Source organism: Myxozyma melibiosi (genome assembly GCF_037950935.1).
Source record: "Myxozyma melibiosi strain Phaff 52-87 chromosome Unknown BZA70scaffold_6, whole genome shotgun sequence".
In the NCBI taxonomy this organism is placed as follows: domain Eukaryota; kingdom Fungi; phylum Ascomycota; class Lipomycetes; order Lipomycetales; family Lipomycetaceae; genus Myxozyma; species Myxozyma melibiosi.
The window spans coordinates 512,344-524,919 of NW_027042920.1; the positions used below are offsets into that span (position 1 = coordinate 512,344).

The 12,576-nt window shown below is 52.3% G+C and overlaps 6 protein-coding genes across 6 annotated transcripts; 3 read left to right on the forward strand and 3 right to left on the reverse strand.

The window, feature by feature from the left end:
- The first annotated feature begins 292 nt into the window (after positions 1 to 292).
- Positions 293 to 2,447, forward strand: BZA70DRAFT_279137 (uncharacterized protein). The gene is made up of 2 exons (XM_064912727.1): positions 293 to 1,220; positions 1,285 to 2,447. The coding sequence occupies exons 1-2, from the start codon at positions 405 to 407 to the stop codon at positions 2,356 to 2,358; spliced, it is 1,890 nt and encodes a 629-aa protein (XP_064768166.1). The 5' UTR covers positions 293 to 404; the 3' UTR covers positions 2,359 to 2,447.
- A 525-nt stretch (positions 2,448 to 2,972) lies between these two features.
- On the reverse strand, positions 2,973 to 4,523 carry BZA70DRAFT_174299 (uncharacterized protein). The gene has a single exon (XM_064909883.1). It carries the CDS (start codon positions 4,367 to 4,369, stop codon positions 3,206 to 3,208), a length of 1,164 nt encoding a protein of 387 aa, XP_064768167.1. The 5' UTR covers positions 4,370 to 4,523; the 3' UTR covers positions 2,973 to 3,205.
- An 11-nt stretch (positions 4,524 to 4,534) lies between these two features.
- Positions 4,535 to 7,688, forward strand: BZA70DRAFT_248339 (uncharacterized protein). Its single transcript, XM_064910665.1, has 2 exons — positions 4,535 to 6,590; positions 6,649 to 7,688. Exons 1-2 carry the CDS (start codon positions 4,749 to 4,751, stop codon positions 7,591 to 7,593), a joined length of 2,787 nt encoding a protein of 928 aa, XP_064768168.1. The 5' UTR covers positions 4,535 to 4,748; the 3' UTR covers positions 7,594 to 7,688.
- Position 7,689: 1 nt separating this feature from the next.
- Positions 7,690 to 9,284, reverse strand: BZA70DRAFT_257745 (Dolichyl-diphosphooligosaccharide--protein glycosyltransferase subunit WBP1). Its single transcript, XM_064910826.1, has 2 exons — positions 8,997 to 9,284; positions 7,690 to 8,936 (listed from the first exon to the last, which is right to left on the reverse strand). Exons 1-2 carry the CDS (start codon positions 9,148 to 9,150, stop codon positions 7,744 to 7,746), a joined length of 1,347 nt encoding a protein of 448 aa, XP_064768169.1. The 5' UTR covers positions 9,151 to 9,284; the 3' UTR covers positions 7,690 to 7,743.
- On the forward strand, positions 9,285 to 10,947 carry BZA70DRAFT_310979 (Rad51-domain-containing protein). The gene is made up of 8 exons (XM_064914935.1): positions 9,285 to 9,430; positions 9,505 to 9,603; positions 9,655 to 9,948; positions 9,998 to 10,105; positions 10,290 to 10,492; positions 10,550 to 10,568; positions 10,638 to 10,669; positions 10,734 to 10,947. The coding sequence occupies exons 1-8, from the start codon at positions 9,374 to 9,376 to the stop codon at positions 10,807 to 10,809; spliced, it is 888 nt and encodes a 295-aa protein (XP_064768170.1). The 5' UTR covers positions 9,285 to 9,373; the 3' UTR covers positions 10,810 to 10,947.
- Positions 10,948 to 11,415: 468 nt separating this feature from the next.
- BZA70DRAFT_267671 (uncharacterized protein) lies at positions 11,416 to 11,955 on the reverse strand (the record flags this gene model as incomplete). Its single annotated transcript, XM_064911120.1, has 1 exon — positions 11,416 to 11,955. One exon carries the CDS (start codon positions 11,953 to 11,955, stop codon positions 11,416 to 11,418), a length of 540 nt encoding a protein of 179 aa, XP_064768171.1.
- Between the last annotated feature and the right edge of the window lie 621 nt (positions 11,956 to 12,576).

Consider the following 12,576-nt stretch of genomic DNA (forward strand, 5'->3'; position numbering starts at 1 on the left):
TCGCCGAGCAGGGATATAGGGGATACAGGCACGGTTTTGAGGGTCGCGATGCCTGTTTGTTTGGAAAGACAGAGGGTGAGGATGTCTGAAGACAGAGTGTCAAGTGAAGGCAGCTCTGATTGAGAATCCATGCTCGCGATATTATCGAAAGAAGCGCAGTCGGCCGTCCGACGCGTGAATATACGATGTTTACTCTTTCTCAAGACGTTAAGGTGACGCGACGAGCCTCGACAAAGTGTGGCGCAGAGCTCACGCGCCACAGCAATCACAACAAACAAACTCCGGCCGGTTTACACGCGCGACGACGACCGTCGAGGCACGCGAAACCAACCAGGACGCCGTCTCGAAACAGCAGTCGACACTGACTTGTATTATGTCACAGTAGCAATCGCACTTTGCTAACCATGACGAGTATCTCTGGATCGTATACCTCCGGGCAACAGCCTTCGACCGGTGACAGTAACACTTTCGAGATATCACTGCTTCAGTCTGATTTCATATTGGGCGACGATGGTGACAAGTCTGCGCGGAAGCCTCTCTTTGCGAGCTCAACAGTTGAAAATGAGGACCAACCCCAGGAGGACGAGACAAATCCTGCTAGAGATGGAAATTCGTTCTCGTCGTCGTCTTCGGAAGACTCTACAAACGGCGTTGACGATGAAGTTAGCCACGCTCTCCCTGTGCCCCGTCGCAATCAGCACGACACTGGTGATCCCGAAAAGACCAGCACAAACACGTCCTTAATGTCAAACCTTCCAGCCTTTGGCTCACCTCTCTCCCCCTCAGACTCGGGCCTGCCAATCGCGGTCTCGACACCGGCCTACTTATTCACATCACGCTTCTCCGGCCCATCACCGCCCAAGATCAGCGCCCTGAGCTCCGCGTCGTTCGCGTACTCAATCAACTCCCGAAGCCCGGCTGCAGCGGGTGGCAGGAACGGCGGGGATCTGAGTATAGGAAACGGCTCCGACGGATTTGCGAATTTGGGAAGCGAGATTCTGGCGAGTGCGCGAGCGCCGTTTTCGAAATCGCCTATTGCTTCGCCTTCCGTGTCACCGGCTGCGTCACCGTCGCAGTCTCCCAGGCAGCTATCGACTGACTGGGCGCAGGGAGCGGTGTCTGATGAAGATGATGAGGAGCAGGATGATTTCAGTGATGGAGATGAAGATGATGAGGACGATACCAGGGCGACTTTTGAGAGCGCCAAACGTGATGAAGAGGTAAGCATCTGTATATCTATCTACTCGGTACAGTGATTCTCTAACATCTTTGATATCTACGCAGCGACTTGCGAAATTGACAGCACCATCGTCACCGTCTCGATCAACCACTCTGCCACCTACCAAACCCCAAAACTCAAGCCGATTCTCTTTACTACCGTCATTCATTCTTCCAACAAGAGAGAGCTCCAAGTCGTCAAACTCAAGCGAGAGATCAATCGAGACCTCTGTACGGTCTCGAGCCAAGGCTAGCCCGCTAACCTCGCCCTCGCAATCACCGACACCGACGCCCTCTGTGCGCGCTGAAGAGCTACTTTCGACCAACTTGCGCGACAGCTTTAGTCTCTTGACGTCTCCAACGAATCGCAGTAAGGCAAACATGAGTAAAGCCGACGAGAAACGACTTCAGACCCCATTCGAGCCTGTTTCACGAAACCTGGCAAAACCGCCTTCTCAAAAACCCGAGTCCCAGCCTTTCTCAAAAAAGTCGCCTCAAAGTCTGCCAAAATCTTCGCCGTCCTCGACTTCAGACCACACGACTACTTCTCCGGCAAAGCCAAGTCCGCGGCGCTCGCCCGTATCCCAGATTACCTCGCGGTCTGCGGAAAACTCGACGCCGTCTTCGTCGCCGCGCAAGATGCTTCGTGACTTGTCTAGAGTTATTACGTCGCCGACCGCGTCTGATACGTCAAGCACGCGTGACTCTGAGAGCACGCGGGAGAGGATTCTGAGGAAAGTCGAGCTTTTGAATAAGGATATCAAGTGGACGAAAGCCGACTTTGACGAGATGACTCGGTTTTTTAAAGAGATGGGCGAGGATATCCCAGGAGCAGAGGTCGGAGTGGAGAGCAGTCCTGCAAAGCCGCAAAATGATCAAGAGCAGGTCGTGGATAAAGTAGCGAGCAAGCAGTTGAGCGTGGACGAGGTCTGGGGAGTCGACTTGCCAACCCACCGAGCAGTCCAGTTCTTTATGAGAATGCTGTGGTACGCAGTCATCATTCTTCTGCTGCTGTTCACGCAGCAGTTCTGCTGGTTCCTCATATTTTGGTACAAAAGACATACGGGCGATCCAGTAATGAACGACATCGGTCCCGAGATCGCGCTGGGCATGAGACGTACAGTACACAGGTGGATGTGAGCGGTACTCTCTCGAGCTGTATTTTTAGTTGTTCAGGAAATGGTGTTTTTGGTGCTGCTTGAGGTTCTTTGTTTTCTTAGCTTTATAATGTGTATCTATATGTATATTTTTACCCAACTCTATCACTTGTAGCCGTCTCTTCCAGCTCTGTGCTCACGTACAATGCACTCACGACATGCGAACCATAACATCAATAAATAAGAACGAAGACCAACAGACACAACAAAACAACAACAATGTACGTTAAGCCAGCTCTCCCGCACCACAGCTCATCTGCGCTGGAGGAAAAGAAAAGGTAATGCAAGCAATGAACGAATAAAGAGAAATCGCAATAACGGCACCAAACAGCTTCCCGCGTCGAAAAAAATAAACCTAGCCACATCTGGCCTGCATACACGCGTGCGCACACCCACTGATGACGCGATACTAAACAATGATCTGTTCACCAAAACAAACATGAGGAAAATAAAAATAATAAAGAAAAGTCATATCCATCCCGTAACAAAATAGAGGAAAAAAGAGATTAAACATAAGGTAGCCCAACTAGTAACTCATACTATACACAACCAACACTCAAAAGCGAAAAAGAAAGACTCCGTAAAATAAGTGGAAAACAACGATATGGATGATAATGCTCATAATGCGTCAAGTTTGCCGTAGCAGTCGCGCCGTATACATAGACGAGTACCTGCTAACTGCGGCATGCCGGCTGCTTTTATGGCTAATCATGGCCGAAAGACTCAGCAAAACAAAACAAACAAAAGAAACCGTTCGATAACAGGTATTTGAACCGAATGACTGAAGACAACGAAACGATAATTTGAAGCAAAACACGGAAAACGCCAGCTTACATGCCCATACCAACAAAGCAGAGCATGGCGATGACGAGTCCAAGACAAGACGAAGATCGGTGGTTGCCGTCCTCCAGTACTTGCCGGACGTTCAATCGCGTGGCGATACCCAACGACTTGTTTTGCTTCTGTGACTGCATCGGCGAGTGTTTTGCCTCGCCGGATGCCGTTGAGTCTTGTGAGAGTTGTGAGGACTCGAGCTGATCCAGCTGATCCGGCTGTTCCAGTTCTTCGTCGTGCTTCCGTGTTTCCGGCTCTTCTGGGCTATGTGCTTGTCCATCTTCCAGGATCGGTTGTACTTTTTCTTGCACAGTGACCGGGATTTTTGGTATGATGTCGAGCTCGCCGGTCGATTTTTCGGTAGTCTTGTCGTCGGCCGGTTCGACCTCCTTAGACAGGGGCAATGCGTTCGATTCCGAGTCAGCAGAGGGATCGTGGGTTGCGAGAGAAGGTGTTATCCGAATAGCAGTGGGCTTTGAGGCTAGTTCGGTAGAGGACTGTGGGGGTCTGACGGTAAAAGTCGAGATTGGCGGGTCGTTCGAGGTGTTGAGTTTGTATATGCTTTGAGCAAATGCGCGTAGGAGTAGGGTGGTTTTTGAGGAGGGGCCGAGAAGGGATGAGAGGAGGTGAGTCGATTGCGGTTGCTCGGGGAGGGCGACTAGGGCCGGCTTGTAGATTTGTAGAGATTTTGGTGGTATTTCGGTGCCGCGTGAGGATGATGAGGTCGAGGAGGAGGGCGATGACGATGAGAGAGGCAGGGCGCATAAACCTAGCTGGTAGCAGGCGGAGGAGGCTGTGCAGTCGAGTTCGCAGAGGTCGGCGGGGTATTGGCCTTCGTTGAGGACTGCAAAGAGGTCAGGCAGATCCGGGCGGGCTTTGTCGGGGTTGTCGGTTCTGCAGCTCATGAAGCCGTCGCCAGACGAACAGGTCGAGGTGGAGGAAGAGTCGGCAGCGGAGGAGAGGGCCCATTCCTCGTCGTTGAGCATCAGCGGTGACTCGAGCTGGGACGGCGCAAGGATGGCGGCGACGAAGTGAGCGAGGCCGGGCTTGTCGTCGACCGGGGCGGCGAAGGAGGGCGCGGAGAGGCCGAGACGCAGAAGGCAGAGCAGGAGCACGCCGACGCAGGCTGCGGGAAGCAGACGGTTGCGAAAAAAGTGCATGGCTCTAAGCACGTCTGTTCAGGCGAGAGGCATGCCAGGGCGGGGTGCAATCTGGAAGCGCAGAGGGAGGTGGAGCTGAACAGGCAGGCGGAGAGGGCCGTGAAGGGTTCGAGAAGGACGCGAGGACGCAGCAGCGAGAAGTTTGTGGTGAAGCTGCCCGACGATGGAGCGGATGCGGCGCAGGATAAACACAAACCTTGTTTGCCATCTGCCTGCGCCAGAGATAGCCGGACGCAGCACGGCTCGTCACGTGAAAATGTCAGTGAGGGGGTTGTAGAGTGAGTACAACACCCTCATCAACAACATCCAGAGCGAAGATCAAAATCAACCACGCTCACTGCTCGAGTCCCCAGGCGACGACAGCAGCTACTTCACCACAATGCTTCGTTCTCCCGTTCTGCTCCTTCTCTCGCTGGTCTCGTTCGTGTGCACGGCGGTTGCTTTATTCAACGACGACGCCTTCGTCATTGACTGGCACAAGCCCGCCATCGGCTCGCTCACTCCCTCGAGACTGCTTCTCTCGCCAACATCCCTCACCGCACTCTCCGACTCTGCCATTCTCGCAGCCATTGACCCTCTCTCGGGCGACTTCCTCTGGCGCCACTCACTCACCCACTCTGCAATTGCCCAGGATGCTGTTCTCACCAGATTAGATGACTCCTCTGTCCTCGTCGCCGCCGCCTCGCCGACCGATCCAGCTATTACCCACATCGCTGTCTTCGTCGAGCTCAACGGCGGTCTACTTTGGGAATCAAATCTCGCCATTGGTGCTCCAATCAGCGTCACCGTCGGCTCCCGCGATGCTTTTGTTCTGGCTAGCGACGGTGTTTTGGTTAGACTCCGACACCTCTCTGGCAGACTCTCTTGGCAATATCAGCTTCCGACCGGCTACAGCCCTGTCGCCGCGTCTTATGTCGAATCTCTCTCAGCGATTGCCATCGTCGTACGATCCCAGCAGTCTGGACTTGGCTACATCACTGTCGATATCAATTCAGGAGAGTCAACCTCGGACTTTATCCGTCTCGACACTCTCCCCGCTGCAGTCGGCGTCACCGTTGTTTCCAGCGATCTGCTCGCATGGACTCTTCCCGCTGCGCCTGATTCGATCAAGCTTGGTTCTCTCTTTGACGGCAGCAGCAAGGGTGTTATCTCTGCCTCCAAGTCGTACTCCTCCTATGAGCTCTCCGCTCACGGAAACACACTCACCGCAACCTTCGTCAGCTCTGATGGAAAATCAGGCTGGGTTCAAGTCTACAAGCTTAATCCCTCGCTCGAGCTAATCAAGACTTCCGAGGTCTCTGCCACTGCCTCAATCTACGCCTCAAGTGGATCTGATGAGCTGTTTGAGTTCCAAGATGCGACATTCGGAGGATTCAGTCTTTCTGACCCGCTCGTGCGGTTGTTTGGTCCTACCGATGTCGAGGATCTACCCTCGCTCTCCTCCATTGAATTTGTCAAGTGCAGCAGCTCAGCTTGTCTGGTCGGCGACATCTACAGCGAATACACCTATGTCAACTCGACCGGAAAAGTCTGGGCCCGCGACGAATCCACCGTCGGAGCGACTGCTTCGCTTTTCGTCGATCTTGAAGAAGAAGGCGAGGAGTCCGCTATCGGCGACGTCTTGTTTGAAGAGCATGCCTCCCCGGTGGAGGCTTATGTCCATAGACTCTCAAGACATATCCGTGCCTTGAACGACTTGCCCGCGTATCTAGTCTCGTTTGTCAAGAGATTTATCTCTGGAAACTACGACGCTGCGCCTGAGACTTACTCTGGATCGGTGACAATCGGTGATACCTTTGGTTTCCGCAAGCTGATCATCTTGGCGACTCCCCGAGGAGGTCTGCGTGCCCTCGACACCGCAAACGGTGGTGCGAGAGTGTGGAAGGTCGATAACGTTCTCAGCGGGGAGCCTATCGTTGGACTTGCGCTTGAGGATCGTGGTGCGGCTGGTAAGAGCATCAAGGTCATCGGCTCCTTTGGAAAAGTTGCGACCGTCAGCGTCACGGGCACGGTCGTCGAAATCTCAAAGTTGGATAGACTTGGGTTGGGCGACAAGATAGAGAAGATTGTCAGCTTGCCTCCTGCGGGCGAAGACGAGCAGGAGACGTTGGCTGTCTGGACTGCGCACGGAGAATTTCTTGTCGTGGGCACTGAGCCGTCGAAACCGCTTTTCTTGTCTAAGGTTGTTGATAATACTGTCAAGGGATACATCTACGAAAAGGTTTGTAACTTCTCATTGTGCAAGAATAAGGGACCGCATACTAACTTGTTCCTACTAGGGCTCCGTGACTGAGACTTACACATTCTCGCTACCGACCGCAAACTACAAGATCAGTAGTGTGTCGGCCAGAGATCCCAAAGACGTGTCGGTCTCGATCGGCCGTGTTCTCGGTGACCGTTCGGTTCTGTACAAGTACCTCAACCCGCACCTGCTCGCCGTCACCGCCGTCGATCCATCGACGTCCTCGGCGGCGGTTTTCCTGCTCGACAGTGCGAGCGGACGGCTTTTGTACTCTGGGTTCCACGACGGCGAAGTCGTCGACACTGATGCTGGCGTAAAGGTTGTGATGGGAGAGAACTGGGTTGTGTACAGTTACTGGTCCGAGAAGGTTGCGCGGGGCGAGAAGCTTGTTGTCTTGGATCTGTACGAGTCGGATATCAAGGACGAGCGCTGGTCAAAGTCGCTGGGAAACTTCAGCAGCTTTGTCAACACGCCCGCGCCGTACGTGCAGTCACAAGCCTATTTGTTTCCAAACCACATCACGACACTTGCCGTCACGCGCTCGAGATTCGGAATTACGAACAGGGATATTATCGCCGCTCTCGACACCAACATGATTGTCGAGCTGCCGAAGCGTCTACTGGACGCCCGGAGACCTGTCAACCGGGACCCGTCTAACGAGGAGAAAGAAGAAGGTCTGATGCGATACGAGCCCTTGATTATCGACGACCGCCGCTCGGTGATTTCGCACGTCCGGCAGGTGATTGGCACGCAGGTTGTCGAGTGCGCGCCCGCACTGCTAGAGTCGACGGTGCTTGTGTTTAGCCACGGCGTCGACCTATTCTTCACGCGGGTGACGCCGAGTCAACCTTTTGACGTGCTGTCAAAGTCGTTTAACAAGGGCCAGCTTGTGACTACGATCCTCGCGTTGGGCGTGGGTGTGCGTCTGGTCGGACCGATGGTGAGACGGAAGCAGATTAAGGCGAGATGGGGGTCGTCATAAGCAGATATATATATAAAAAGCATGTGAACGCGAAGAAACGTTTTTTTGTACATTATGATTAACAGCTGTATAGAATGAACAGTATATAATTAACGATCTCTCATTTTATAAGTCGTACAAGTGAATAAACTATCTATTTTGCTTTTGTATCTACTGTGTCTTCTTCACGGACGGCGACTCGCTATTCGCGCTAAACATCCAGAGCGCGACAAAGAGCAGCCAGGCGGCGACGACGACGAAGATGGAAGTGGCGTAAGGCCACGCGTTTGGGATCTCGAAACTTCTCGCAAACTCATTGTGTCCGAAATGTCTGAGTGTGACGACGCGCTTGTCTTCGACAAAGGAGAGGCCTGGGCGTTTGTAGTTTAGCACGAAGGAGAACATGCCGTGTTGGTCTGGGGCGATGAAGGAGGTGGTGTAGGTCTGCGCGGACGGGGAGGATGACGAAGGGATCAGCGTGAGACGGTAGTAAGGGTCGAGCATCGTGAACTCGAGCTGGACGTCGGAGGCGTAGAACGGCGCCCACTTGCCGTCGGTGAAGCGGGACAGCTCGACCTCGTACTCGATCTCGTTCTTGACCCTGTAGATCGACGGGTTGAGCTCGGAGCTGTTGACGAGGCGGTGCGTGACGGACTCGAGTCTAAGGACTGATTTCTCGGCAAACGTCCACGCGGAGAGCTGGGCGGCGAAGGCGCGGTTGAAGCTGTCAGGTTTGGTGAATGCGTCGTTGGTGAAGAGGAGGTTGCTGGCGACGAAGGTCACGCGGGTGTTTTTCCGCGTCTGCAGACTGGCGACGAGGAACGCCTGCGAGCCGGTCGCGAAGGGAGTCTCGGATTTGGTGGCTTCCTCGGCCGGATCGTAGATGTATGCTGTCTCTGGCGCGGCGAGGACGGGGACGAGGAGCTGGTTGTTGCCGAGCGAAAACGCCGAGCCGCCGGGGTAATAGAGTAATTTTGAAGCGTCGTCCGCAGTCGGCGAGACGATTTCGGGCGCGAGCAAAGAGTTGGGGCTAAGCACGAGTGCGTCATGCAGGAGCGGGCTAGCTTCTTTGTCGTAGGAGAAGTGGTCGACGAGCTTTGTGTCGCGGAAGGGCAGGAAGACGTCGAGCTGGTTTGCGAATTCGCGGACGGAAGCGAGCGCGTGCTCGTTTGCGTTGAGGACGACGACGATGTTGCCGCCTGCGGCGGAGAAGTCGAGGAGGGGTTTCGCGAGCAGGTTCGGGCCGAGGGCTTTCTGCGTAGGGGGAAGGGTGAGAATGAGGTGGTCGTAGATGCGTTCGCCGTATTCGAAGAGGCCGAGGGATGGGTCGTTGGCGGCTTTGATTGTGAGATCGAGGCCGCGGGCTATGCAATTGGTGTCAGAAAGTGTTTTAAAAGGAGAGAAAGATGATGAGAAGAACATACAGTCGAGATCCGAGAAAAAGAGGGAATAGTCCTCGTCCTTGAGCGACGGATCAAGAACGACGAGCAGTCGTGATCCCGTGGCCGAGATTGCGAGCGCGTTTCCGACGAACGCAATCACCAGCAGCAGCTGGACTAGCACCGATCGAATTGACATTTCGTTCTGTATTTTTGCAAAGCCCAGAAGGAGGTTAGATTGCTGCTGTTGGAGAGGTCCGGGACTGGATCTATGTGGTTTAATTTGTGCGTGCGTGTCCTGAATCTGCCACGAGACCCTTGGCGGTGTTGCAGGACTTACGCGTCGTCTGTTCGGTATAAGTTGACGCGTCTAGCACTAGCAAGCACTTTTGTAATTGTTCAGAATTTTGCAAGAGTTTACCATGGCACCTACGATCGATAGAAGAACGCTCGAGTCTGAGGTTGTGGATGCGGAGGGTGTATGATTTATGAGGTCTTATTCTGTATGCTGGATATGAATAAGATAGCTGATGAGCGTGATTGATGATGATAGATGGACGCGACGATTCTTGACGTCGACGAATTGCAGGCTTTGGGGATCAATGCAGCGGATATTCAAAAGCTTCGAGCTGCCGGGATTCATGCTATTTCTGTGTGCTACTTTTCTGTTTGGAGATACTGAGCGTGGACTGACAAATTATAGACTGTACTGTCAACCACTCGCCGCAACCTCCTAAAAGTAAAAGGGCTTTCTGAAGTAAAGGTCGAGAAGATCAAGGAAGCAGCGGGGAAGTTGATCAACGTCGGCTTCATTTCAGCCTCCGACCAAGCGCAGAATCGGACGCGGGTGGTGTCGATTTCTACGGGGAGCAAGGCGCTTGACGCGGTGCTGGGTGGCGGGATCAAGACTATGAGTATTACTGAGGTGTTTGGGGAGTATCGGTGTGGCAAGACGCAGTTGGCGCATACCTTTTGCGTGACTGCGCAGTTGCCGAAGGTGAGTGTGTTTGATGATGTAGATGTGATGATGATACTAACTTAGGTAGGACATGGGAGGAGCGGAAGGTAAGGTAGCGTATATTGACACGGAAGGAACGTTCCGGCCGGAACGACTTCGAGATATTGCAGAGCGGTTCGGAGTGGATGCCGATCAGGTGTGCGACAATATATCGTATGCGCGGGCGTTGAACAGTGAGCACCAGATGGAGTTGATAGAGAGGCTTGGCGCGACGTTCGCCGATGGGAGTTATAGGCTGCTTGTGGGTTTTTGTGCTGATTAATGCGCTGTGCTGTGCTGTGATATTTATGTGATGCTGATGTGAGGATGAATGAGGACAGATTGTGGATTCGATTATGGCGCAGTTCAGGGTAGATTACTCTGGGCGAGGGGAGTTGAATGAGCGGCAGCAAAAGTTGAATCAGATGCTGGGACGGCTGAATAGGCTTGCGGAGGAGTATAACGTTGCTGTTTTTATGACGAACCAGGTGCAGTCTGATCCGGGAGCGTCAGCGTTGTTTGCGGCTGCAGACGGACGGAAGCCGTGAGTGAGTTGTTGAATTAGAGAGAGAGAAGAGATTACTAACGACTGAATGTGAAGGGTGGGAGGACATGTGCTGGTGAGTTGGATGAGTAGCAGTAGCCGACGAGGAGTGTATTATATTGACTATAGGATGAATGAAAAACAGGCACATGCGTCGGCAACGAGACTTTTGCTTCGGTAAAAGGAAAAGTGGAATATGGTTTGAGGGTAATTTGCTAACGGTAAAATGTGCACTGTTTAGGAAAGGACGTGGAGAAGAGCGCGTGGCGAAGGTTTGTGGATGCTATATATATTGGATTGAGGGTGGAGGGGGGTAGTGGAAAGGGGTTTAGGAGGAAAAATAGGCTAAAATGGAGAGGAGATGTTTCGGAAGAGGAGTGCTAACGGGAAGGGATAGTTGCAAGACAGTCCAGATATGCCGGAGAGGGAGGCGACGTATTGTATTACGGAAGGTGAGGATATGATATGATGAGAGGGTGAGAAGATGAGATGATGCTGATTAACTGATTAGGTGGAATCTCCGATGTGGCTTGAGGGTTTGAGCTGAGTATGTGATGAGTAGGCCAGATATCGAGTAGAGGCTAGATATTCTGCGAAGTTGCTGTTGCTTTGAAGTGGTTGCTGTGAGATAGTGTGAGGAGAGTTGAGGTGCTTGAGTGAAGTTGCTATTAGCTATAGTATAATAAGTAAATAAGTAATAAGTAATAAGTAATAAGTATGATTGATATGCAGAGAATGATGCAAGGTAAAGATAGAATACAACCAGCAGGTAAACAAAAGGAGAAGAAAGAAGTAGTAATAATAAGACAGTAACCAAGAAAACTCCATAAACGGACAACGATACTCCGAATGACACCAGCAGCCAATTACAAGATCATGCGACACCGAGGATGAGTAAAAAAAGAAGATTGAGTAAGAGGAGGTCAATCAGAAGATCTTCCGGCGAGCATTTTGGAGGTGCTCATGAGGGAACCGATGTAGTCTTGGAGAAACCTGTTTTCGCCTTCGAGCCGCTCGTAGTCGCCCTTGACGGCGTTGATGCGCTCGAGGATGGCGGCGAGACCGTCTTGCATGAGCTTTGCTTCTTTTCGTAGTTGGGATGCTTTTGCGGGGTCTTCGATTGCGGTTGTTGCTGTGGTGGTGGATGTAATGGTGGATGTGGAGGTGGTTGTAGATGTTGTTGTGGAGGTGGTGGAGGTAGTGGCAGAGGCAGAGTCTGTGGTGGAGTGGATGCGGGAGTGAGCAGGCTCAAGGACGTAGTCTGCAGAGGAGTCGCGGGAAGCAGGAGTGTAGTGTTCGATTGCGCGAGGGGTTGTGACTGCGGGAGAGAGGGGAGGTCTGTCTCGGGAAGTGGACCTGCTGCGGGAAGGGGAGGAGGAGGAGGAGGAGGAGGGAGGGGAGGCAGGGGGAGCGGTGGAGGAGCCCCAGATGTTTGTAGGTTCGCTTTCGAAGGCGACGGACATGGTGAGTAGGTAGAGTAGGTAGAGTAGGTAGAGTAGAGTGAGTAGAGTGAGTAGAGTAGGAAGATGAAGAAGTAGAATAGGAAGAGAGGAAGTAGAGGAAGGAGAACAGTCGGACGACGAACGGTAAATAAGCCTTTCGGAAGCGACGCCGCCTCGAAAGCAAAAGAGGCGATGACGTCACAAAAATAAAAAAAACCGAAAAGAGGCAAAAACCCTAATCAACCGCCGGCTTGCGGTCCGTCGGCCGCCGACGACAATGACGCAGTTGTATTGTGTTTAGTACTGTGTTGTATTGTATAATGTGTTGTGTTTTATTGTATTATGGTATTGAGTTATTGTGTTATAGTAGTAAGATACTATTGTATATTCCACTATGAATGTGTACTGTATTCTATGTGAGTAGAATCAGAATACTCCGACAACCGCAAAATACTCTTCTTCTCATTCCTGAATTCAACCGGCGCTTGTATCGGGTTGCTCTACTCTGCTACTTCTACTTCTACTACTACTACGATACTATACTATACTATACTATACTATATTACCACTATCACTACTACTTCTACTCTACTATAATCCTTCGAGATATCTTCAACAACTACTATTGCTGCTCTATAAGGC